The sequence below is a fragment of the Lemur catta genome, chromosome 4 (assembly GCF_020740605.2).
Source record: "Lemur catta isolate mLemCat1 chromosome 4, mLemCat1.pri, whole genome shotgun sequence".
Taxonomy (NCBI): Eukaryota; Metazoa; Chordata; class Mammalia; order Primates; family Lemuridae; genus Lemur; species Lemur catta.
The window spans coordinates 95,035,261-95,062,049 of NC_059131.1; the positions used below are offsets into that span (position 1 = coordinate 95,035,261).

The 26,789-nt window shown below is 44.2% G+C and overlaps 1 protein-coding gene across 3 annotated transcripts in view; it reads right to left on the reverse strand.

Annotated features, from left to right (window-relative positions):
• The window catches only part of SEL1L3 (SEL1L family member 3), a 105,885-nt gene that overhangs the window by 57,521 nt on the left and 21,575 nt on the right, over positions 1-26,789 (reverse strand). For all 3 annotated transcript variants that reach the window (XM_045550469.1, XM_045550471.1, XM_045550472.1), the window contains exons 3-9: positions 24,545-24,671; positions 22,769-22,890; positions 22,298-22,413; positions 19,752-19,810; positions 13,159-13,291; positions 10,714-10,846; positions 9,035-9,175 (exon numbers count right to left, since the gene is read on the reverse strand). In XM_045550469.1, coding sequence (XP_045406425.1) covers positions 9,035-9,175; positions 10,714-10,846; positions 13,159-13,291; positions 19,752-19,810; positions 22,298-22,413; positions 22,769-22,890; positions 24,545-24,671 — 831 coding nt within the window. The remainder of the gene's footprint in view (positions 1-9,034; positions 9,176-10,713; positions 10,847-13,158; positions 13,292-19,751; positions 19,811-22,297; positions 22,414-22,768; positions 22,891-24,544; positions 24,672-26,789) is intronic.

Here is a 26,789-nt window from a genome sequence, read left to right on the forward strand (position 1 = left end):
TTGGGTTGTTTCCAGTGGTTTTGCTATAACCAACAACACGGCAATGAACATCCTTGAACATTTCTCTCGCTCATCTGTTGGGATGATATTTGAACGATAACACCCTTTTCCGCTAGGAGCCTGGGGATCTCATTTTGGATTTTCGCTTTGCACAGTTGAGAGAAGAATTCTGTCCTACCTAACCATTAGCCACAATCAGAACCTTCACCGGATTCAGTATGCACTGCAGCACTCAGAGCTGCAAAATAAATTCTACTGCTACTTATTCATATATTTACTTTTAAATATGTGCTCATCTCAGATGCCCCTCTGTGCACATTCGCAGCAAAGCAACATTAACATTTGTTAACCATCCAGCCCTGCCTCACCTGCTCTGCCAAATGCCTATGATGAGTTTTGCCCGGGTACACACAGACCCAAGCTTTGTGGGCTCAGAAGAAGGAAGAGACTCCAAACCAAATGAAGCTTCAAATGAAACACTTGCCCTGCTGACTCCCGGCACAGAACCCCAGAAATCATTAGCAGGAGCACCCGGGTAGCTGGAGAATAAGGAGCAAAAGGAGAATCCTTCACAAAGCTCAAATCCTCAGCACAAAAAACTTTGCAGATTGAAATCTAGGCAGGTTGAAAGGGCCTCATTACTTCTTTTGTACATTAAAATTCTAAACTCCTCCCAAGATATTACCAATCAGTATTTTCTCTGCAAAAAAAAAAAAAAAAAAAAATCTAAACCATTTTCTGTACTAGTGAATATAATAAAAAATAATAATTCTAATTCTAAGGTAAAACTGCTCGTTTCGCACATTTGTTAAACTTTGAATTCCAACTGTCACCCAAAATCAAAGGCATGATGTCTTGGGTGATATTGTGAAACTGGCGATTTTAAAGTCAGTTTAATGAAACTGTTAATTTCACCCATCTGGCTTAGCATATGCATTTTTTTCTAGTAGATCTGTAACTAAAAACATGCCTTGTTTATGGAGATTAATGGTGCAAGGAGAAAACAAACAAACAAAATAGAAGAAGGAACCATTTTCTGAATTCTTTCTGCACTGGAAACTAAGGAACAAAATCCACGGCCACCATTAATTAACCCTTACTATTAATATCTTCCAAGTAGCACAACATTGTTTATTTTATTCTTTTTTTTCTTCTGTACAGTAATATCATAAGGTCGCCATTTGTATGTTCCTTGTTAGAAGAGGCCAAAAGCAAAAAGTGAGAAGGTAGCCACTGTCCAAAGGCCCCAGAGCTGGGACCAGCATCTGTTTGAGAATTCAGACGGAGAAAAGCACCCTCATTCCTTGTGAGGGACGGAGAGACATCAATAGGAAAGTCATTTTTAGTTTCAAGGCTCCAAAAGGTGTAATGCATCCAAAGTAGAAGTTTGAAAGAGGGGAAAAAGTACAGGAAAAAAATGTCATTTAACCATTAAAAGGAATGATCTTCACCAACTTTACTGGTTCTGAAAAAAGCAGTGCATTCCTCATTTGCATTCTGACCTGGTGAGCCTCGGCGGGCTCTAGGGGCTTAAGGAGCTGGCTTATTTGTCTCTCAGAAGTAAACTATTTGCATCTTTCTGTACTGTATACATTTTCTGATTTTATACATGTCATTTTCCTCCCGCCCTCTCTCCCTTCCTGCCTCCATCTCTCTCTCCTTGCAGTACTCTTATTCTCTGGGCAAGAAAATCATAGCCTATTCTTTTGGCTATGCCTCTGTGTATTTTCTTCTTCATGCCTCTGTGTATTTTTTAAATACTTTAATGTATTTTAAAAAAATAATAAAGATAATGGTTCTTGAACAAACCACAGTCAACATAGCTCCTAAAAGGAAAGGTATTCTGCTATTATTATGTAACATAATTGTGTTTCCACCATTTCCGTGCTCTGCATTTTACGGTCTCCAAACAAACATTGCAATTCTTGGCAAAAATCAGGTTAAAAACAAATAGAGTTTCATTACGGCAGCCAGCAACCCCTTGGCATATTTTGTGGGGACCCCACCTCCCCCATATTCAGCACTCCGAAGCCCGGGGGCCAAGAGGCAGGCAGTGGCCCTGAAGGAACAACGCAGATGGTGTCAGCCCCGGGAGGTGAGCCCAACCTCCGACCTGGCCTCATTCCAGAGAACCATTTGCTGGCAGAGCTTGGACTTCCTCCGGCCACGGGCACCAACTCCTGTGGGCTCGGCGGTGCCCACGCAGAATGAAAGGCCGGAAAAGAGCAAACAGGTCTGGGCTTGGGGCACATGTCCCTAGAGGTGTCCTGGCCAGCTAACCTGTTTGGTTCACCCATCCCTCCCTGCCTTTGTGTCACCTGTTCAGAGCCTTTGTGTCCCTCCTCACTGCTCCCTGCCATAACCAACTCTCAGGCCTCGGGACGGGCCTGCCATCGCCCTTCCTGCAGCCTCTGTGCAGCCCCTTCCCCGTCACCTCTCTTCTCTGGACGCCAGAGCCCCATTCAAAGGGGTTTTCAATTCAAACGGTTCAATTTTGACAAGCAAGGTGTGACAGGAAAGTAAAAGAAGGCAATAGCCAGCACAACTCTTAAATAATGAAAAAATATGCATACTAAAACACCACCGTAGCAGCATTAGAAAAAGCCCAAATGCTAATAGGGCAATTTCTATGCTCTGGCAGGAGCCATTTTCCTAGAGAATTGGAGGCTCCCCAGGAAAAAACATAGAGGTTGACCAATTATAATGCCACCCCCAAAGTCCTGAACATGGGGTCTTGTGTTAGATGCCACCCCAGAGCCTGGACAGCCCTGAACTCAGGGACAGAGCGGCACAGGAGGATTCTCATGCCAAGCAAGGTAATCAGAATGCAGAGCGGTGGCTCTGGAAAGCCCGAGGCAGGAAGGGTACTCGGCCACATCTGCATGCACTGCAGCTGGGCGCCCAGAGTGGCCCTGCCATCTTTAATTCAAAGGCGTGCCAACTCTGGGAGGTGAGAACAGGCCCCGTTATACACCAGAGTGCGGAGCACCAGCTGGGACAGCCGTATTTTACACCAGGTTAGCGCATCACTGGTCCATATTTAACAAGCCTCTCTCCTCTGCACCCCCTGGCACTTGGCACATTGTGTGGGGGCTGGTTCACAATATTCACTGTGGCCACCCCAGCGCCTAGCACAGGGGAAGGATGTACCCAACACATGGGTCCCGAGTTGGGCGAGCATGTGGAACTGTTTTACATCTGGGCACCTGCGTATCTCAGCAATTAGATTACAGATAATATGAAAGCAAGAACCATGAGGGCTGCATTTCCGGAATTTCCTTGTAAACGAGTGCATCCACAGGGCTCTGGTCCACCTTTGCTGACAGTGGAGAGCTGGAAACAGGGTCCCAGTAGCCCTGAGAGACAGAACTGCGTAGAGACAGGACAGACACTCCCGAGAGGAAACAGGCTGAGGAGGACTGGGAGAAATGAGAAAAATTGTAGGAAGAAGGAAAATAAGCCCACAGAACTCTAACAGTCTGGATTGGAGCCATGGCTTGGCTAGCGCAGACCTTGAACTTGTGTCTCCTGGAAGTCAAATTCCTCATTTCTTCAGTGATTCATTGACCCAGCAAAGATGTTTTGAGTACTAACCGTGAGATCACTCATTCATTTGGATTGGATTCAGTATCTCAACAAATACCTAGTGAGGTGAGGGTCTTCAGAGAAAACCTAGATATTGTCCCTGTCTTTGAGAACGTCTAAGCCCTACTGTGGCATCAGGAAAACCAGCCATCATAATACAGGAAGATAGTTACCGTAAAGGGGACACCTACAGGATGGCATGGGAGGGGAGAGGAGCTACCTGCCTGGGGAGACGGGAGAGATGGCAGAAGGAGGCTGTATCTGAGTTGGGACATGAAGGCTGTTTGCCGACGGGTAAGGTATGCTCTTTGAAGAATGCAGGGCACAAATGTGCTGTGTGGGGTCGCATGGAAGAAGGATTGATGCACTGGGCAGCTAACATATGCCCAGCACTGTTGCACACACTGTCAAGAACTGAAAGTAAGAGCTGGATACTTGCACTTCTTCCCCTAACCCTCAGCAAGTTTGCAACTGAGTAATAGAGACACATAGAGACACATACAGAATCCCATAGCTGGAACCCAAGGCAGAGTAAGACCAGCTCTGTTCAGGTGAGCCCACCCCTCACGTCCATATAGTACTTTCTGTCCATGAAGCTCTGTCTTGGATATCACATCAGTTTATAAATGCTCTACATTCTTAATTCCGACCAGACCAAACCAGACTTCTCTAGCATATAAATGGCTGCATAAAAATAAACCACACCTCATGCCATGAGGATGGCTACTATCAAACAACTAGGAAGTAACGAGTGTCGGTGAGGATGCGGGGAAGTTGGAGCCCTTGTTTGTGCACTGTTGGTGGGAATAAAAAATGGTGCAGCTGCTATGGAAACCAGTATGGAGGTTCCTCAAAAAATTGAACATAGAATTACCATATGACCCAGCAAGTCTGCTTCCAAATACAGTATATATCCAAAAACACTGACAGCAGGGTTCTGAAGAGATATTTGTACACCTGTGTTCATGGCAGCCTTCTTCACAATAGCCAAAGGTGGAAGCAACCAAGTGTCCATGGATGGATAAATGGATGAATACAATGTAGTATATATATATACCATGAAATGCTATTTGGCCTTAAAAAGAAAGGAAATTCTAACACATGCTGCAACACAGATGAACCTTGAGGACATTATGCTAAGCCAAATGAGCCAGTCACAAACAGACAAATACTGAGTCAGATACCACTTACATGAGGTCTCTAAAGCTGTCAAATCCATGGAAATAGAGAGTGGGATGGTGGCTTACGGGGTCTGGGGGCAGGGGGGGCGTGGGAAGTTGCTCAGTGAGTGCACAGTTTCAGCCCTGCAGGATGAAGCAGCCCTGGAGATCTGTTGCACAACAATGTGAATATGCTTCACACCATTGAATTGTACACTTGAAAATGGTTAAGATGGCAAATTTCATGTTATGGGTATTTTACCATGAATTTGTAAAATTTAAAAAATAAAAAATTGCTGTCCTTACAGGGTAAAAGTATAAATCCTTGGCGACTCTCTGTTGCAGAAGAAAAATACAGTGGTTCTGGAAACAACTCGAAGGTGATGCCCAGCGCCCACCTCACTAGACAGGAACGTGGAGGACACTCTCCACCCGCTTCCTACTGGTGGTTAAGGAGGCTGAAGCCTCCCCACTCTCCACCCTCTGCAACGTTCTCATCTCTCCTTTGGAGTGCGTTGTTGGCTGAGATCGAGAGCAGATGATGCATCTAAAATCACACAGTGTGGGGGGAAGAGACACTCTCCGGTCTGAAACGTGCATCTGTAGCAGCCTGGAAGTGAGTGTCGGCTGTATACACGAGGAGACGCTGCCAAGAAAGAAGACGACTCTCTCACACAAACCAGAAACCACAGGCCACGGTCTCTTATGCCATCGCACCACCTTATTTGTTTAAAATTCCAGCAAAAGTCATTCCAGAAATTAAGTCCCTTTGAGGGAACTACGGGAGCTGCCTACATAACTCTCATTCCAAACACAGCCCCATTTTGTTCTATCCCGGCTCACCGGGGCACTCAGTCAACGCTTGCTTAGTGAATGAACAAATAAACAAATGGTTTGAGTGACTTAAAAACAGGCTCACTGAGTGAACTTCCTTATCTTTGTTCCTGCACCTATGCAGTTCCTACAGCAAGAATTCCAAGCATCAAATACCTGACACTTGAGTCTGTTCTCGTAGCTGAACTCAGATATGAAAAATGTAATATGATGAGGATGTTCCAATAAAGTCTATTAATCAGCAGGACAGGACAGGGCAGGGCAGCAGCAGAAAATAGAACGCAAACACAGTTCCTATGAACTGGGGTTGTCCAAGCACGCCAGAGCCAGGCTAGGGCCAGGCACCGAGGGCAGGATGAACTTGGAAGGAAGGGTATTTGGGGAACCGGGAACGGCTATAATGTCACACCTGTCTTACTATGATTCTTTTCATAGGAGACCGGAATAAAGATATGCTGAAAATGTAAACTTATTTTTTAACCTCAATTTACAAAATCAAATTTTCTACATTCTCTCAGTCTTGCTAGGAAACTGGGTACAACGTAAGACACCAATCTCTCCTCCAGGTTAGCCGGAAGATGCTATCATAGCCCCAAGCAAGGGCACTGTGCCAGGCAGAGAGATGAATTTGAATGAGCGTGCGCCCTACCTCTGCAGAAGGCTCCCCGGTCCTTCCAATGTAACCTAGAAAAATAGGCGCTGACGGCAGCATGAGGGTGTGGGGGTGGTTCTAGAGATTCACCCACCCCAGGGAAAGGCAGGCAGAGGAGGAAGGTGGGTGCCCCAGGAAGCAGAGGCTGTAGCGGCAGGGGAGGCTGGCACGTACAGCCCCAGGGGGCAGGCTCCTTGGCGCTCTCTGATTTGGCACCAGAAGCACGTGACTGGCAAGCTGGGCAGGAACAGTGGATCATAAAGTGGGTTCCAGCACTAACGGAGGCCCCAGAAGCCTAAGAGAGGTCAGCGGAACTGGTTCGGTGGGGCTAGAATCTGACAGCTCTGCAGCACCGACACCCAGGAGGCCCTGAGGTTCCAGAGCTCGTGATTTGGGTTTTTAGATTCTGCTTCCAGGCCTCCATGGAGAATAAAATAATCCTAAATTCTTATGAACAGAACTTTGAGCTGTAACCATAACACGAAAACATTCTCATTGATGGTACTTACTTACAAACAAATGTTTCGTGAAAATGATTCACCCCTGTTCCCAATCAGCAAAACTATATTTAAGTATGATCAGAAATCGCACAAAAACAGTTTTGGTGTGGATGTGGTCTTGGCCCATTTAGCGCAAATCATCCAACGTGCATCTCCCTCTCCTGTTTGCCTGTCTTGGGGGGCAGCTTCATCCCCTCCCAGACAACCGAGGAAAACCTGGCATTAGCTCTGCCTGGTAACAATGGCAGTAATGTTGACACAGCAGTGGTTCTCCAGTGGGGGTGATTTAGTGTCCTTGGGGACATCCGTCAATGTCTGGAGACATTTTTGGAGAGGAGGATGGAGAGGGGTGTCTGGCGGGTAGAGGTGAGAAATGCAGGTAAACATCCTGTGTGCACAGGACAGTCCCCAACAACAAAGAATTCTCCAGTCCAAAGTGTCAGAGGCCAAGAACCCTGCTCACAGAGGGCTTGCTCCATGCTGCTACTGTTCTAAGTATTTTGTGTATGTCGATTCAGTGAACCCAACACTGGGAGAGAGGTGCTATTATTGTTCCCATTTTGCAGATGAGAAAACTGAGGCTCAAAAATTAGGTGACTTGCCCAAGACCAAGTGAGTGTTAAGTTAAAATTGGAACCAGGCCATTCGGTTCCAGACACTACACTGTCACAACATGACATGGCCTCCCAGCTCCTGGTCCTCCTTGTTCACACCCAAGAAGTCACAGAATCCTTTAGAGCCAACCTCTACATCCTTCAGCTCGATCCCTGTCATTGTGTCCCACTCAGGCCTGCGTTCTCTCCTCCCAGGACCATGGCAATGTGCTCCCTGCTTCAGCTCCACACCCCTCTTGTTCACCTGCTCCCTCCACTGCCACTGACCTCAGAAACCCACATTTGATCATGTCTCTACCTCCCGCCTGAAACCCTTCGACAGGTCCCTGCCACCTACCAGGTAAAGCCAAAACTCTTCACAACCACCACTCTCCAGGGCTCCTCCTGCCTGTCATTCAACACGCTGTGCCGTTCCCACCTCTCAGCCTCCACTCTGCCTGCAATACCCACCCCTGCCTCGATGATCTGACAAACACCTACTGACTCTTCGGGCATCAGTCCCAGTGTCACCTCCTCCGGGAAGCCTTCCCGGAACACCTCGGCTCTCCAGGTAGAACTGACCACTCCCTTCTTTGTGCCTCCACCATTCACTTCCACAGCCTTTGTTCACATGCATCACTATTTTTCTTTACTTTCAAGTCCATCCCTCAAGGACGGGAACTTTATGTTGTTTCACTTATCTCTGAAGTCAAGCCAAGTAACTGAGTAGTCACTTAGCAAGTATTGGAAGAATGAAAGATGAAATCCCCCATATGGCTTCAATTCTTCCAGGCTTGGGGGGCGGGTCACTCTCTGCAAAGGAAACCTGTGCTGCTGGACACCACTGTTCTTGGCAAGTTCCCGATGAGGGAGAAGTCAGTTTCCCCACCGCCTCAACATAAGGTCTGGTTCTACCCCCAGGACTACCAAGGCTTGCCCCCCAGCGCTAAGACGATCACCCACGTTAGGATCCGCTTAACCAGACAGAACATCTCCAGCTTCCTCTCTGCTTCCTAACAGGCAAAGTTTCAAGCTCCTGTATGGCCCTACGTGTGTACACGATGACTAGGCAAACTCAAATCACAACAGGCCCGCGGAGAGGCTGGTGGGACTTGGGAAGTACACACAGATGCCTGAGACAATGCTTAAAGTGTACTTCACACTGGGGGTCTCAAGTTCAAGTGCATAAAGGCCTGGCAGGTCAGATCCAAGAACAAAATGGGCAGCAGGGGCAGTGGGTGGACAGAGCGTGCCTGCGCCCTGCCTCCAGGATGGCTGCCATGGGGAGCAAAGGCCCAGTGTTGCCAGATCTTTGGGTTTTTCAAGAAAAGCTTGAAATTTGCATTTTCATACAAGTTTTAGACACTGGTAATTGTTATTACTTTTTTAATATACAACAAGGTATTTTCCAAACTAACCGCATTTGGGGGCCAGCTCTGGCTGTAGGCTGTCCATTTGTGGCCTTGGCTTTAAATAAAGAATTGCATGAGCAATTCCTAAATTTAAGTTTTTGCATTTAGTGTTGGAAATGTGCACAGATATATCGAGAGTTGTGGACATACAAGGGCAGAATTTAAATTTGAAATTAAGCTAGAACACTAGGGTTAAAAATAACTTTGAGGCATAAATCACCAAAGAGGGTGAGTGAAACAGAGAAAAACAGGGAGTCTTTCTAACCAGTGCCCAAAGCTGCAGCAAAGACTCAATTACCGCTCGGCAAATCCATCTCCAGCAAGGCCTGGAACAAGCTGGGGTGTGTGTCTTTCAGCTCCTTCTCCCAGGGGAAGGCTCTGCATGTCGAGGGTCTCCCATACCTGCGCTTGAGGTCCAGGTAGGAGTTGCGGAGGCGGCCTACACAGGAGGGGAAGCACAAGATACCACACCCTTTAGGAGAGGGAAAGACTCACCTCCCTAAAACCTTCCTAAGAGGAGCCAGAAATTAGAGGCCAGACTTAACCTTAGTGGATGTTGGTTTGGGCCCTTTAGAGATGTGAAATTGGCTATGATGCCTTTACCTCCAGGTCACAAATTCGAAGCCAAGTCCAAGGGAAAGGTGCCAAAGTTGCTGATGGCTGTGAATAATTCTACAGAGTGAGCAGCTGGCCTCTGCCTGGTCCCCAGGAGGCCGATATCTAGGCCATTTGGTTGGCATGCGCGCTGAGGAGCACAGCAGGTACCCCCAGGGAGGTAAGGCAGCCGAAGATGTTAAGCCAAGTCCTCCTAAGGCCACCAAACAGGTCAGCATGCAAGGCTGGCCTTCCAACCCAGGGCATCTCTCCTGAGAGTACATAAGTTAGTTTACCAAAATCAGTTTCTTTCCCGTTTGGGATATTACTGTTCCTACATATCTTCCCCCTCCTCTGACAGCATCATAATTTCTGGATGATTCAGCCGTGAGAGCAGCAGCTGGGGACCAGCACAGCCTATTCTTAAATCGAATCGCAGAAGCGCTGCCTTTCCACACTCACCTATCACCATCTGTAATCGCTACCTGGGACCATTTTATGTGAACCTTATTGGACCGGGGCATGTGTGAGACGCATCTATCCCTCCACGGCCTGGAACGGGAAGTTCCGCTCTGGAGACAGGGAGACATATGGGCAGGACTGAAATACTCAATTCGCTTTTGCTGATGGCAAAGGCCCCACAGGAATTTCTCTTCCAGAAGGAACATATGTGAATAACTTTAGTGCCCTATATCAAACAACCAAGGTCTATAGCACAGAGAAATTTATAAGTGCTAGATCCAAGCTGGAACACTGGAAGAGCAGACAGGACCAAGTTTTGTAACCGATAAACACCCTGTATGAGTAAAAGGATGTCCGTGGGCAAATATGAGCATGCATGACAGCAGTCTACTTGAAATTCATCCCTTCTGCTGAACATTACCAATGCCTTCGAGAATGAGTCAATTTCAGGGATTTAAAAAATAAAGCCGAGCCCCAAACAACAAAGTCGTTGTTCAACATTTCTGAAAGCTAATATTCAGATATTAATGATCCAAGACAAAAACTCACCGATGGGGAAACATTTCTAATGATTAATTTATTTTCCAATTCATTTTTATTTTCTTAGGCTGGTCTTATGGATGGGAATCATGCCACGCGAAGCACAAAACACCCACTTTCATTTGTATTCTTAAACTAGATTTTTATGGGTGAAGCTATGAGACATGTTTGGGTTCTTCCTGGCTGTCATTGGTCTTTCTGGAATCCAGGTGGACACTTTCACTTGCAATCATCTGTGGAGGGCCGGAGGTGACACTTGCCCCCACTGGTATCTGAGCCCAGTCATATATGTTAGACTTTAATCCCATTAGGGAGAAGCCAAACATGTGTTAACACAGATGCACAGAGCTTCAAACGGCTCCCCTGAAGCTCAACACTTACATGCTTCCTGTCGCTCTCCCCCATGCTGCGCCGCGGATGCATACACAGATATTATTTCTTGAACCTCAGCACACCTTTCGTAATATAACTTGATTTGTTCAGCAAGTTGCTTCTCAAGGAGGGGATTAAAAATCTACAAGAAGGCAAGAAGGTTGAATGAACAATTGCCATGAAATATCCATCCGCATCTATGAGGATGTGCTCAGGTTGACTTCATTGTCCCACTGACATCTCCAGGCGGCTTGTTGATACACATGTTCCGTCCACTCTGGATTGGCAAACCAGAGCTGTTCGTGTATTAACTCAAGGACACGCCAGCTCTGGCTGCTTCCCTCCAGCTTCTTTTCATAGCCTCTTCTCCTCTGAAGACCTTCTTAAATGGCAGGATTTCCCACAGACTGGGCCTCCACCCTCTTCTTTTCCCCCCACTGTGCATGTTCCCAGAAAATCACATTCATCTCCACCTTCCCACCAAGAGACACAGGGGTACCCGTACTGTGCCTGCTGCCCAGGAGCCCTTGACCCCTTTTCTGTTCGGTAGGCTGGCTGGTACTCAAGCCCCAAGAGCCGGGTGCAAAGCCACTGCTTCAGCAAGCTTCCCTTGGAGCTCACCCCTCTCCCTTGTGGGCAGACGCAGCTTTCCCCACTCAGCACTCCCAAACACTGTGTCCCATATTCTCCCACGACTTACCTGCCTAAGACCCAGAAAGGGAGCTCCTTGGGAACAGGAGACTTATCTTAATTTGGTGTGATCGCAAATACAGACTGGGACCCACTAGAGGGTCATGCAATTATTTCAGCGTGCATTGACCAGCAGAGTGTGGGTGGCATTTTTTTGTTTTTATAAAGTAGAACACAAAATATCAAAGTGCATTGAACAAAGCAAGGGTTGTGTTCTTAGCATAATGTCTGTTTCAGTTTTGTGTATAAATATAAATATATATATATATGCCTATGTATGTTTTGTTCATGATGTTAAATAGACTTCATATTATGAACTACATTCCAAAAAAATTTTTATTTTTTTTTTATTTAACATTTTTTTTATTTCATGAAATCATGAGGGTATAAACATTTTGGTTACATGTTATGACTTTGCCACATCCCAACTGTGATTTGAGACCTGCCCTTTCCCCCCCACAATGCTCACCACATCCATTAGTTGTGAGTTTACCCACCCCCAACCCCCAACCCCCTACCCCCAAAGAATATCACTACTGTGTGAGCACCTTAGTGTTGATCAGTCAGTGACAGTTTGATGGAGAGTACATGTGGTGCCTATTCTTCCATTCTTGTGATACTTCACTTCAGAGGATGGGCTCAAGCTCCATCCAGGAAAATATAAGAGGTGCTGGATCACCATCGTTTCTTATAATTGAGTAGTATTCCCTGGTATGCATATACCATTTTTTACTAATCCACTCATGGATTGACGGGCACTTGGGTTGTTTCCACAGCCTTGCTATAGTGAATTGTGCTGCCATAAACATTTGAGTGCAGATGTCCTTATTATAGAATGACTCCAAAAAACAATTTTAAAGCTACCTTCTTAATCCATCTTGCTTGACTCAGCACTAGCCCAGAGCCTGGCACATAGTAGGTACTCAACACGCATTTGTTGAACTAATGAATACATGATGTCATTTTCTCTCTTTTCACAGAGGTCTCTCAACAGAGGCTCTAAGATGTCACCCATGGGCAGTAGGGCCCCCCAGTTTTCCTAATTATGGCTTTGCCTAGTGACATTTGCTATTCCCAGAATAAACTCCACAGGGTCAAGGGAATGAAAGAATGTTCTTCTCTCAGGTGTCAGGGGGTCCTGATCTCCTTATCACAGCCCAGAAAGCAGCTGTGAGGGCGCTCTCATGGGCAAACAGCCCTCTCCCCCACCAGCCCGGCTGGAGTTGGCCCGGAGAGTCGGGCAGTTCCATTGGGGGTGGGTTTGGGATGTGAGAACCACTGTGCGGTAGATTCAGTTCTGAACACAAAGCCCTCTTCGATCCGTAAAGACACTGCCAACCGCCCCAGTGTGAGCCTGCGTTTCTGGAGAGAGCAGCCAGTGGAACCAAGATTTTAATTTGCTGCAGCGTCTCCTCTTCTGATACTTTAAATAATAGCATACAAGAGAAGCTTTACCAAATAACTAAGATTCTCTCCTTTCATTAGCTTAATCACTGGATAGGCAACAGCCTGATAAAAATCTACTCTGTAATTAAGCTAGTAGTTATTAAAACAGAGGAGGTAAATGATTTCCATTTTGTGAGTACTAAATGAACCAAACCTTAACAGAAATCTACTATTGCGTTTGCTGGGGGTGGGGAGGAGTGTCCATATTAGTTATGTTCCATGTCAGAGGTGACGCGCCGTCCGGCCTGGGTGCCACACCCCTGAGCCGCACACCCATCACCCATGGGTGCTGCAAACTTCCTGATCCCCTGGACTCACCTGGGCGGGGTGCAGACTGTGGAGACGGTAGTACTTCAGGGGTCCAAAAAACCCTTCAATGCCAGCCACGTACCTGCTCCCTCCAATAATGAAGTACCCAGCTGTGTCATTGTAATGGAAATCCTCCCGGAAACTAGGCAAGAGCACAGAGGATTTAGACAGCCCTGGGCTGGAACCAGATTATTTAAAAAGACACTCTTTCATTGACTCTGTACAAGACTTAACCCACATTGTCCCCACCCCTTCACTCTGGGTTTTAGCATATGGGACCAGTGTGGGGTCAGGTGGACGTGGGCTGGGATCCCTGCTCTGCCATTTACCAGCTGAGGGACCTCGGCCCAGTCACCTAACCTCTCTAAGACTGTTTTCTCGTTTTTCCCATTTGTTCTTCGCACGTGGGATTGTCAAAAGGATGAAGTGAAATGTAAAGATGTAAGGGATCTAGCAGAGTGCCTGGCCCACAGTAAATACTCAATCCGTGCCATTAATGTTGGTGGTATTGTTTGCAATCAATAGAATTATTTGGAATCGTTGGTTTTAATTGGAAATATTCTGCTCTAAAAGGAAAAAAAAAAACTTGCTGAATGAATAGAAGGGGGCTGTGGGGATATGAAAGTGTAGACTACCAGATGAGGGCTGCCGTGAAGTTCAGTTAGGAGGAGGACGCCCCAGCAAGGTCAAAGTGAAAAAGAGGTCGGCACAGGTGACATGTCAGGTCCACTCCATGCTGTCCTGAAGGGCTTAAAGCGTCAGGAAGGAAATGGAGGCAAATATGGGGTGGCAAGAAATAAAATGCATGAAGGTGTTCCTAGCAGTTGTTTATATTCGCCAAAAATTGGCAAACCCTGGGGGTCTGTGAGAACTGGCCCATCCACCCCATGGGCCCTGGACTGGAGCTTTTTTAACTATGCATTTGAAAAAAGAGTTAAAGATCTGGAGAGATCTCCAAAATATGTTAAGTGAAAAAATAAAAGTGCAGAACATGGAGTATACCTTTTATCTAAGAAACAGGAGAATGGATTTTTTTTTTTGTACTTGCATAAAGAAACTCTGGAAGTATACACAAGAGACTAATACAAGTATTTCCCCACGGGGTGCGGGATGGGATGGGATACATGGGAGTAGAGTTGGAGGCGAGACATTCAACTGTATTTTCATGTAATTTTGACTTTTTAAACCATGTGCATTTATTGCCTATTTAAAAACTGAAATAGCAATGGGTGGACAAGATGAGATCCGAGCATATGTGAACAGCAAGGCGGGGTCAAGTGGGAAGCCAGGCAAAGAGGAAAGAGCCAGGGAGCACAGAGGACAGATGGAAGCACAAGGAAAGGACACAAGAGGCAGGCAGGCCGCCAGGAGCCCGGGGAGCTGAGGCAGCAAAGGGCCAGGGTGACGTGGCTGGAGACACAGCGAGCTACCCTCAGTTGAATCAGGAAAGCCAGGCAGCCCAGGCTTATTCCAGAGCAAGGGATAAGAACCCAACCTCTAGCAGGTGCATCTGGCTAGAGAGGAACCACCACAGGGGGAAGCAATGGGCATGCTCAGAAATTAGCTCTGTACAAATGCAACCAAAATGCAAAAGGAGGGCTCCAGCTCCTGCTATTTTCTTGTTCAGAATCTCAGCCTTGAAGGACTGTGATCATTATGGTCTCTTCCCTTTTTCTCAGGAGAGGCCGCAAAGTTACCACCTCTGAGAATTGTGAATCGATTCTGTCTTTCAAGACCTTGGAAAGACGTGAACATTCCAACAGCCCTCATGAGACAGCACCTGGCGCTGGATCGATACTAAGCGATGCTTCTTAGGACAAACTCTGTCACTCTCCACTTGTCCCCTCGCCAGCTTACCTGTCGGTCTCGACTCCTCTGCAAAACTTACTAACTGACGCCTGCAGGGTGCTAGCTGCTTGCTGCCGGAAGGCCACTCTCTGGAGCCTTAGTCTCCCCGTTTTAAAAATGGAAATAGTAATAGTACCTACCTATACGGTTGTTGTGAGGATTAAATAAACTAATATATAAGCAAAGCATTTGCACAGTCAGGCACACAGTAAGCACCATAACTGTTAGCTACAGTTGTAATTATTTTTAACTTAGTCCACTATTGGACTTTTGCTCTAACCGTTTGAGTTGCATGCTTAGCAAAGGAAAGATGTGTTTATTCTCAAACCACTTAATGCCAATTATATGGTCATTGTAATCATACCACTTATTAATACATAAATATGTAATCTGATAAAACATGAGTGCAGAACAAAGACTTGTTCTTTCCACAAAAACTAAGTTGACCATTTTGGATAGACTCAGCAAAGAGAGGTTACTAAAAAAATTGTGGCGTTAAGACAACTACGAAAGGTTGGGAAAACAAATTAAGGAAATCTGGATGGGTTTTGGGCTCTATTTCCTAAAAGTCTTTGTTTTCTTTTCATTTGGAAAAAACAGAAACTGTGTGTTGTACATGTGAGAAAGACCACAGGAAACTCCAATTCGCAGATCTGTACTCAAAGGAAGGCCCTGTATCTAGAAAGACTGGCCAATAAATGTACACTTACATGTATTTTTAATTAAAATAAAATGTATAAGGTAAATGGTCGGGTGCAGTGGCTCATGCCTGTAATTCCAGCACTTTGGGAGGCCAAGGCAGGAGGATCATTTGAGGCCAAGAGTTCAAGACCAGCCTGAGCAACATAGTGAGACCCCATTATCTACAAAAAATTTAAAAATCATAATAATTAGCTGGACATAGTGACACATGCCTGTAGTCCTAGCTACTTGGGGGGCTGAGGTGGGAGGATCATTTCAGCCCAGGAGTTCAAGGCTTCAGTGAGCTATGATCAGGCCACTACACCTCTGGCCTGGGTGACAGAAAGAAACTCTACCTCAAAAAAGAAAAAGAAAAACAAAAACAAAAACAGAAAAACTGCTTTAAAAATGTTTAAGGTAAGTATCTGTTTTTAGGAATCCCTGCTTTAGCGGAGTTTTTGAACTAATAATAAATCACTTGGTCCCAGTGGCACTGGACTGTAATCTTTAAGTTGTCATCATCAACCAACAGGAGATTTGTCCAGCCTGGTCTCTGTCTATACCAGTGTGTCCACATTTTTCTTCTCTAAAATTCTCAGTGTCTGCACAAAGATTGCAAGAGATTCCTTGTACTACGCACTGTTAGATGCCCATCAATTTCGCTGACATAAAAGCTGAGCTAGGCTCTTACAAAGACCAAGCCCGTCCCTTTCGAAAACCTCAGACACGACACTGGCAAACCGTCTTTACTCTTATCTGGACACAGGAGAGTGCGCTGGCTGATTGCGGCAGAGCGCCAGCAGCCCGAAAGAATCAGTCTTCGTTCAACAGGCCTCACTCAGAATCAGGAAATAGCTCGGGCTTGAGGTTTCTCTGGTAGAAGAACTTAGACCCTCAAATTAGCTGCCCTCTGTACCTTTTATAGTAATTATCACCTTACATGTCACTTCCTTGGGACCTGCTCTAAATTCTGACCCCTTTGTTCTCCTCTCAAGCCACCCTAAGCATTTCCTTCCTGGCATTCACCACAACTTGTAATTTTAAATTTATCTGTGAATTTACTTGTTTAACATCTGTCTCCCCCACTAGATTCTTTAGCCCTGTGAAGGAAGGGACTGTATTCTTTTTGTTCATCATTTTATTCCCACAGTCAAGCACTGTGTATGGCATATGATAGATGCTCAACAAATACGTGCTGGATAAGTGAATAAATGAATGAATTTAATACTCTGGGGGACTGACGCTGTTACCTGTCACCGGGTGTTATTGACAGCCTCTCACTTGTGCATAGCACTGCCATTCTGAGCACTTAATTCCTGATCCTCCTACACCACCTTTGTGGGACAGCAGCCATCATTACGGTTACAAGAACAAACAAAAGGGAGGGTGGTGAAGAGGCTTTCCTTGGAACACCTATAATCAGGAAACGGGGAAATACTTGATGTTTAGTCCACTGGCTTGGTCCACTCTGAAAATGGGGTTCCTGGCAAGGATGAGGCTCCAAATACCTAACCACGGGACCCCAGGGGGGTTCTGAATGCCCCCCACTGGGCTTGGCTTTACCTCTAGCTGTTCTGAGGACAGGGAGGTCCCAGGAGCATGAGAAGGGAGCTGAGGCAGTGGGGACAGGCGCTCCCGGGTCTGGGCGTTGCCACTGTTACTAGGTAAGGAATCGTTTCAATCTTTAACTGGGATGTCGCATTGGTGTATACCCCAAAATCAGTCCCGATCCCTAGAACCTCATATGCTCATACCGATCCTGTCTTAAAATATTGATATTTTATTCAACACGGATTCTTTGCATTCATTTCAGTTTGTAAATCAATATTGTATTAAGATACTATTTATCATGATTACTGTTGGGTTGACTTGTGCCCCACCCCCACCCCTCAAATTCATACGCTGAAGTCTCAATTCCCAGTGCCTCAGACTGTGACCTTATTTGGAAATAGGGCCACTGCAGATATATTAATAATTAGTGAAGATGAGGTCCTACTGGAGTAGGGTGGGCCATCACCCGATGTGAATGGTGTCTTTAAGAAAAGGCGAAATTTGGACACAGACACACAGAGACAGGGAGAACACCACGTGAAGATTGGAGTTATGCTGCCACAAGCCAAAGAGCCAGCAGAGGCTGCAAGAGCTGCTTCTCTGTCCTGGAACAGAGCACTTTCAGAGGGAGCTCGGCCCTGCCAGCACCATGGTCTTGGACCTCTGGCCTTGGGAACCAAGATGATATATTTCTATTGTTTAAGCCACTCAGTTTCAGTACTGGGTTCCGTCCAGCAGCCCTAACTAACAAACGCGTTCCCCGAGCTTTCGGGCACCCCCTTAAGTTTTAGGCTCAAGGTAGGTCCCTCACTCATCTCCCCTTGGTTCCAGCCAAGGATCACACCGTGACACTCTGGCTACCATTCACTCAGGTTGGCCTCTAAATCTCTGGTAGTTAAGAGGAAAGGGAGCCCTCATACACAAAATGAAAAGGAGCCTATGCAATTCAATCAGTGGTCAAAAATGTCCTGGGGTTGGGGGCGGGGAAGAAACGGGAAGCCGCTACGTTAGACTTCACATCCTGAAACAAAAACTTTAATTTCTGGAGCCCGCTTCATAGAACACAGTGCTGGAAGAGATTTCCAGAGGATCCACAGACCACCTGTGTCTCCAAAGAGAGCTCTCAGGCTTTGCTATTCTCGAGCTTTCCAGAGAAGACCCCACAGCCAGCTGTTACACAACAGAACTCCCGCTGTCGAATGCTGTCTGGTGACCCATGCCCACCTTGGTGCACTGGAAGACTTTGGCTCTGCCCTCAGCCCTCAGCCTCCACGCTGCAATACGGCCATCAAGCCACCCCACACCTTCTCATCGCAGGCTAAGTAATAACGCTTCTCCAGCCTTTCTATAAAACTCTAATCCTTTAATCCAACCATGAAAATAAAAATTGTTCTATGTGCCCAGAGCCTAAAAGAAATCAGCTTGATTTGAACGAAACCAGGTATGGTGAAAAAAAAAAAATCCCTCTATTCCTGTCTCTGTCTCTCTTTCCTTGTTTTAATAATCAGTTTCCAAGAGAATTCTGGTTGGGTGAAATGCTGCTCACCTGGAACCTCTTTGGAAAGGCAGCACTCTGCCTGCTGCACTGAAATGACCAAAGACTGGAGGAATAAACCAGCCCCCACCCCAGACAAGGGGCCTAGCCGTCCTGATACACTTTTTCAAAATTATACATACAAAACTGGTCATTTTTGTTTCTGATTTTTACACTTATTTTTAAATATTCAATTACAGATGCTCCTTGACATATGATGGGGTTATGTCCCGATAAACTCAACATAAGTCGAAAATATTGTAACTCAAAAACGCATTTAATACCCCAATAAACCCATCATAAAGTCAAAAAATCATAAGTCGGGGACCATCTGCACGCATATGTTATCTAACTATGACAGGGCACCCCGCATTCCTAATGAAGTTTGCCCTGTGGTTCTGACACTATAAAACCTAGTATTATATGTGGATGTAGGAGCAAATTAAAAAATTATGAAACACAAGGCAGGGGACCTAATGCTCAGTTTCTATGACTCTTGTAGAGAATGGTTATATAAGAATGAAAAGTGACACCAATATCAATAGTTGCATACATTTCAAATCCAGATTATAAACATAAATATGAAGGCTGTCTGCTTTTATGTTTTATACTAGGCCACAGTTACCAGTTATCCTCAATAAGCAACATTAATACTTTGATTTATTTTTCAGAATCCTTCACAGAAGATAATTTTCAAAGAAAAATGAATTATAAAGTGCCATGAAAGGAAGAATTTACAATGAGATCTGGAGAGAGGACTAGTTTCTCTTGTTTGGAAAAAACGTTGTAGGGGAAACCAGGAGAGTTTGTACACGGTAAAAAGAAAAAAAAAAAAAAGTACAAAGACTAGCTACAGGGCAGAGAACAGTCCATGCTTGGAAAAGCTCAGTGAGGAGATATGGAATAACATTAGGGTTGAGGACTAAAGTATGAAATTCTTTAACCCTTGTCCAGCCAAATTTTGAATAAAAAGAAAAACTGCACTTACCTAATGGTCTGATCATGGTAGCTTCTCAAATCTTGTCCAATGCTAGTGGTTACGACTATCTGTGATGGGAGAGATACACAAGGATCAGTTATGCCTCAACGCCCCACATGATAAATACAGTCCTGGGTATAAATTACTCATCACATGTGCTGGGGAGTCTTTCACCTGATCAGTTTCCGCAGAAGTAACAGTAACACTTTACTAGCCCTGTGCATGTTTTAAGACTTAATAAATTTAACTTCCTCAAATGACTTGAGGTGGCTAAAAATATCTACGGTGCAGTTTCTGCCAGTGGGTTTCAGATCCTTCCAAACTCCACGCTGAAGTTTTGTTTGATCTATTTGTCTAGAAAGACAAGAAAATGTGTATGATACTACAAGGAGTTTTAAAAAATTTACTCTGATTCCATGAGAGCCTTAGCGGGAAAACAAGATTGAGGCTGTACGTTCTTCGTGCACTGCGGTTCCCACCACCCCTTCCCTAAGCACTGGGCAATGTTTGTCATGAATGTTGTTAGCTGTCGCACGTGAGTTCTTCCCGTGTCTTGGACTCCAGCATCAGCCTCTGGACTTAAGGGGCCACTTATATTCCCCCAGGGCTACCGCAGAGCAAGTGTTTAGGAAACTTGCGCTGGCCAACCTAGATTTTCAAAGATGTGGCTACAACACTGTGTCTGTGAAAGACAAACTAATCCATTCAAAACCAACGCAACGCAGCCATACAACTTACTGGTTCAGAAAAGAAAATTACTCAAGTCAGATGTTTCCCTAAACCAAGCATTCGCTTTAAGTCACTTGCCCATTCAGTCAAAGCAGTGAGTATGGCAATCCTACCACAAAGGTGGATTTTGGGTGAAAAGCTTTAAGCATTGTTTACAACCTGCAGAGGGGAGACCAGCTGGGACAGAAAGAAGGACAAATGGGCAAAAGTCTACATGCACCAAAAAAATATTCTTTTCTCTTCCACCTACCTGGTCTTTCTAATTCTTCTCTCCTGCTCGACTCCAGCATATACCCTGCCATTAAATTCACCTCTTTCATTAGAGGACCACTTTTACTCTTCTTCTGCTCAAAAATCTTCCATGACACCCTATTGCCTTGCAAATTGAAGTCCAAATTCCCTGATTTTCAAGATCCTCCAAATTCTAGCCTTAAAGCCATAACTTGTTTTCTTCTATCAGTTTTCTACAGTCTGCAAATTTCTACTTCAGTCAAACTAGTTTATCTGCTAACCTCCAGTAATGTACTGAAACGCCCCCTTCTCCTTTCTTCTCCATCTAAATTCTCCCCAAACGTAGAAACTTTCTCCAGGAAACTTCCCCTGAGCATCCCAGCATGAAATGCTGTCTCCCTTTTCGGGATCAATATGAATCATTTGGCAGTTAAGCTTGCCTTATGATATCCCTTCACCTGCTTAATGTTACTTCCATAAATAGTCTATAAGCAACTTGAGCATAGTGCCTTGCATACAGCAGGTGCAAAATAAGATCTGTGAATTTCCTATGATGATTTGATATCTGTTTCAGGGACACAGAGCACTGAGATGACCTTCTCCTTAGGAGAAAGCAGCAACCAAGCTATAATGCCATCATAATCCTCACATACATAGGGAGCTAAAACGAGGACCGTAGCTATGTCACCTAACATTTTTAAGGACACGGACATCCAGAAAATCCCAGCTAACATTTTACAGACTCTTCTCAGGAAAGCAGCAAGGACTGACCTGATTTCTTTTCTCTTCAGAAAAAGGAAATGTGATAAACCTCAACACCAAGAGAAGACTGTGTATCATCTAATGCACAAGACAAACAAAATTTCTCTTCCAGTTTTGTTACAGGAAAATCACAAATCAATAAGAAAAGCTGATGAGAAAATCAAGTAATGAGAAAAAGGTAGCAAAGTGGCATCATGTATATCGAGAAATGGAATTGTCTTCAATTATAACAACAGATTTGCTATAATCCATAAAATTGGTGCTATGAGAGTTTGGAACAGTTATGTGCAATGTTTTACAGTACAAAGTAGATAAAGACCCTCCACCCCACCAGGATTACCATGTATGTTTGTTAGTTATTATGAGTCTATTTAATGCCAAACCGAAGCAATTATTTCAACTGCCAAAAACAGTCAAACCATTTCTTGGCTGAACTAACCAATAAATTTCCTTTAATAAAAAACAACTGTAGATCTAATAACACTATATAAACATGGCCAATGCTGTTTTAGCATTTATCTCCACAAAGCTGGCTCCCTAGGGAAAAAGGACTGAATTGCTCAGATCATTGTGGCTATAGATCTGCCTATATTCTTTACTCATTCACAACATAGTTGAAAGAAGCACTTTAAAAGTTAATTAAATGGAATGGGATTCTTATGATTTAAACTCCCATCTATAAAAGTTTGATTTAGCAAGTGTGCAGTTGTAATGAGTCTATCATTTCCCACAAATTTGCTTTTGCAGATTTGGTTGTTCCCTGGCTTTATAGCAATGCTTAACTTTAAGTGAAAATGCTCATATAGTTCATGATGGAGTGTGCATACAGATACCTGGCCTCCGTTGAAAGAGATATCCAGTCGGAACCACTCCTTCAAAGGTACGATGAATTTAGTTTTTACAGCAAGGTCTTCTCCTTTGACAAGGTGCATTTGAATATGCAAATGGCCTAAAAGGAAAATTAAAGCTCATGAAAATGACAAAAAAAATACCTAGGAGTGAATGAAGTAGCTATACCTTTTCAACAATGGTCCTAAGAAGCTACAAGACTAAATCACATTCCTTTTTCCTTTAAACAAAAAGCAAAACCAAAAAATACATTTACAAATGCATTCCTTTGCAAGGAAGACATTTGTTTTAAGCTTCTAGAAAAAAAAAAAGTTACATTTGAAGCCGTGTTTGGAAACCATCACTCTTGCTGAGCTGCCACGTTGACAATATCTTCCTTATTCTAGACAGACGTATCTGTCAATAGAGCATGAGAAAATTACAATATCATTTTAAAGGTTCTGTTTTATACTCACCCTCTTCAGTGAGAAACACGGAAGGCGTGCCATACATCTCATTAGAATCAACAAAGTACAGAATCCCACAGAGATTGGCCTTGCAATAATGGAGTAAATAAAGCCACAATGAAACAGTAAACCTATAAAAGTGAGGGGGAAAAAAATTCTGCAGACTGATATCATCCAAGAACAGGTAATTACAGTTAACAATGACCAAGTAAATTGCTTTCTTTCCAACGAAGGGATGAATTTGCCTTCATGTTCATCATGGGAGATCAGCTTGCAAAGCTTGATTTTTGAGACAAAGGAGGTAGTTATAGTAACTGCAAAAGATGGGAGTTAAGCTTCACTGTACAAAAACTAGCAGACATTCTACCTTGCACCAAAAACTCTGTTTCTGCTTCTTCTTTGAGAATCTCACATGCCTGGTATTTGAATTCTTGATTGAGGCTTATAAAGTCAGACATAAAATAAAAATCTGGATTTTACTAAGAGGTGATTTGATAAGAAGCTATTCCAATTTCTATGATTAAAAGAAAAAACATAATTAGGGCTTTTTAAGCAATTTTGTTTCTTTCACAGATAAAAGTCCTAAGGTAGAAAAATGTAATCATCTACAAATGGCATCGCTATGTGGTAATTGGGACACATCTATACTATTTTAGTGCTCACATTAGGTGAACTGAATACAGTGTCACGGTTCTGGCTGACCAGCACCAAACAACTAATCTATTCCATTCCTGGATTGGGGCTATTTTAATTAAAGAAAAATATCGTACATCTGTGATTTGTAGAGTGAAGATAAAATATTGTAACAGTAGCCAACTTAACTAGGACACACTTAGCCAAGATATGTGGTCCATTAATCATTCAGAAAAGATCTGCCGAACTCCTGCCCGATGGCACACACTGTGTTAGTGACCAGTAGTTCAAAGATGAGGAGGTGGGAATAATTGCATTTTCCACATGCAACATGGATCAAGGTCAAAAGAAATGCATCAATTTCTCTCCATTTACCCCAGTAACCAATTCACAGTTTGGTTTAAAGTAGCAGCAGCCCCAGGATTCTTTGGGGATACATCCTAACAAGTCCTTGAGAATATTCTGGGCTTTATAATCTGGCCTGAAAATTAGTGGTACGATACGCAAACAGATGGTGCCACGTAGCTCCCTCCTGACCCACCCAGCTGAGCAAGCTCATGAAGATAAGTTATTACAAGGAAGCTTAGCAAGAACATACGCTCAGTAAAGTGACTCAAGATCTTTCTACAGCCAGCAGCACGGGAAGAATTAAACCCCTCTGCTAAATCCATCGAGTCTGAGGTGAACCGGGAACCATTTTCAGCATCCCCAACTCAGCAGAAGGAAAAAAATATATACCTGGGTTTTGCTGAAAATCAGTGGAGGAGATCAGAAGTTGTGAGATTTCAGGCAGCTCATCCAGTCTTTCTAGACAGCAAAGGCAAGGCCAAGGCTGCAGTCTGTGCTGGCTCTGGCTGGCTGCACCTGCAACCTTGCAAGGCCTCAGGCTTCTACACCTTACTGCCTACTCACGTCATTCCTGGAACCTACATATTAAGGCTAAGGCAAGCTGAGGATTGCTATGTGCAAGAATAATTCAAGACTAATTTGAGGTTTTCAGGTCCACAAATTCTGTCTAAGCCATTTAGATCGCAACATTTTTTGCAAAACACCTTACAAAGGTGTATTCTCCTAAGTTCTTCCACTAGCCTGCTCTGGTCCTCACTAAAACAAGCACGGCCCACCCAGACTCCATCTGCCGCCCATCCTTACACTGGGTAATCCATCCGCTGGCGTCGGGTGGCCTCCAGCTCCCGGTTCTGAAACCTCAGGAATTTCTTTACGATGCCGGTGTTTTCTCCACTGGAGGCATAGGGAAAGCCAAGAAGGGTGAGCACATCTGCAAACAGCAAAATGAATCCTTCTCAATTCTCTCCAGAAAAGCATTCCTTCCCGAATCACAATCTTCCTAGAACCTTCCACCCAGCTCCAATCAGACATTTAAATGAGGCAGCCTAAAATATTAGCAAACATTTGCTGAACACTGCATATATGCCAGGCACCGTGCTAAGTGCTTTACAGAGACTATCTCAATTAGTGTTCATAACAACCCGAGGAAGCTGATTCTATGATTAGTCCCATTCTACAGACAAAAAGCCCAAGCCTAAGTTTACAAAGTTAATGCCTAGTGGAACCAAATTGCAGGTTTCAAACTCAGGCTTCTGTGTTCTTAACCATTTTACACACTGCCCTCCTAAAGCTCAGGAAAGCATTTTGCATTGTGTTCTAACAATAAGTTAATGCTTCCGTCACACTGACTAAGGCCCAAACACTGCTGTAACCAATTTACGTACATTAGTCCATTCAGTCCTCATTGTTATCCGCAGTCTACAGAGGAGGAAATAGAGGCACGGTTGCCAAAATAACATTTAGTGTATGCCAGGCAACATGCTAAGCACAATTCAAGGATAATCTCACTAAATTTCACAATAAACTATGAAGTCAGTTCTATTATCCCCATTTAGCAGATGAAAAACTGAGGCTCAAAGAGGACCATAGTAAGAGGTGGAGCTGGGGTTCAAGCTCAAGCAATTTGGTTTTAGAATCCATGGTCTTAAAACTGCAGTTTTTTTTTTCTTTTGTGCAGACTTTCCACATAAACTCAACACACTACCCTGCACAAAAATTACTAACCATACCCCTTCAAACTGTTAAGTCTTCCGCTTTATTTCACAGACGTGGGAGAACTCTTTTCTGTAGCTCCAGAAAACACAGGGATGTCCACAACAAATTTTAAAGGGAGAACTGAGTTGTTTCGTCTATATTTAATACCTGCTGCTTTACACAAGGCTAAGTATGAATTTTCTGTTTTCCATATTCCCCCCACCAAAGAAAAAAGAACTCAACTCAGCCTAGGAATAAAGACACTTTTTTCTTTCTTAAAACACTCCTTGGTTTAGAGATCTACGATTAAATGGTAGAAACATTCTGTCTCCCTGAGCTTCTTGGAGAGAGAAGAGTTGACTTCTGTGTAAGTCACCAAACATCAATATTGTCACAAATTATGGGGGCCTTGGCCTAGGGTGCTGGACATGTCAGTTCTCATTTCCCAAAGGAAAATAATTTATAATAAAAGTGGTAACTCTGGTTCATTATAATATGAAAAGCATAAGAGCAGTTTTCAGAATCTTAGGCCCTTGTGTATATATTTCATAGGATTAAATAAGCCAATTTTTCCCCAGTATCCACAAAACTACCTGCTTTGTTACAGGTGGAGGTACATTTGGAAAGCCACAGGGTGGAATTATCAATTTCAACAGAAACACTTCAATTTTTTTTTTGTTTGTTGTTTTTGTTTTTTGTTTTGTAATTTGAGCTCAATTTGGGCACACTGGACTTGCCGGTGTGTTACGGGAGTGGCAAGGGGGATTAGAAATGGTAATGGTACTAAGGTGTCTTTCGAAGGTAGAGAAAAAGCTCCCCAAAGAGGCTGATATCAGCTCAATCTTGGTTTGGCTTCCACCGTGTTGAGTGGAGCATGAGAGACCAGATGGCCACGTTAGACCCCTAGGAAGCCTTCTGCTAGTGATTGCTGTTGAGTGATCTAGTGTGTAGTAGAAACATTTGTCAAAACAGACGGGATTTGATTCTGCCCAACCTGACTCCAAGAAAAAGAGGCTTCATAAAGAGGTTTCCAAAGCGAAAAGAGTTAAAAGTGCACGTTGGTGAGCCTCTCCTTTATCCCAGGATCAAAGTATAACAGGTCAAACAGGACACCTTGCAGCAAAAGACTCTGGAGGGAAAATCTCAGACCCAAAGATCTAAAATGATTTTACGGACACACATGCCTTTTGTAGCCAACAAAACCAAAGGAATGGTAGATTTCTCGTAAAATCTGTAGCTTCAATACTTCTACAATTTGGAGGTCTACTGTAGTTCCCCTCAGTATAAATATTATCTCTTCATTATAATTAGAAGTAACTAAGAGGATGAACTCTGGAGCAGGAAAGGACTTTAT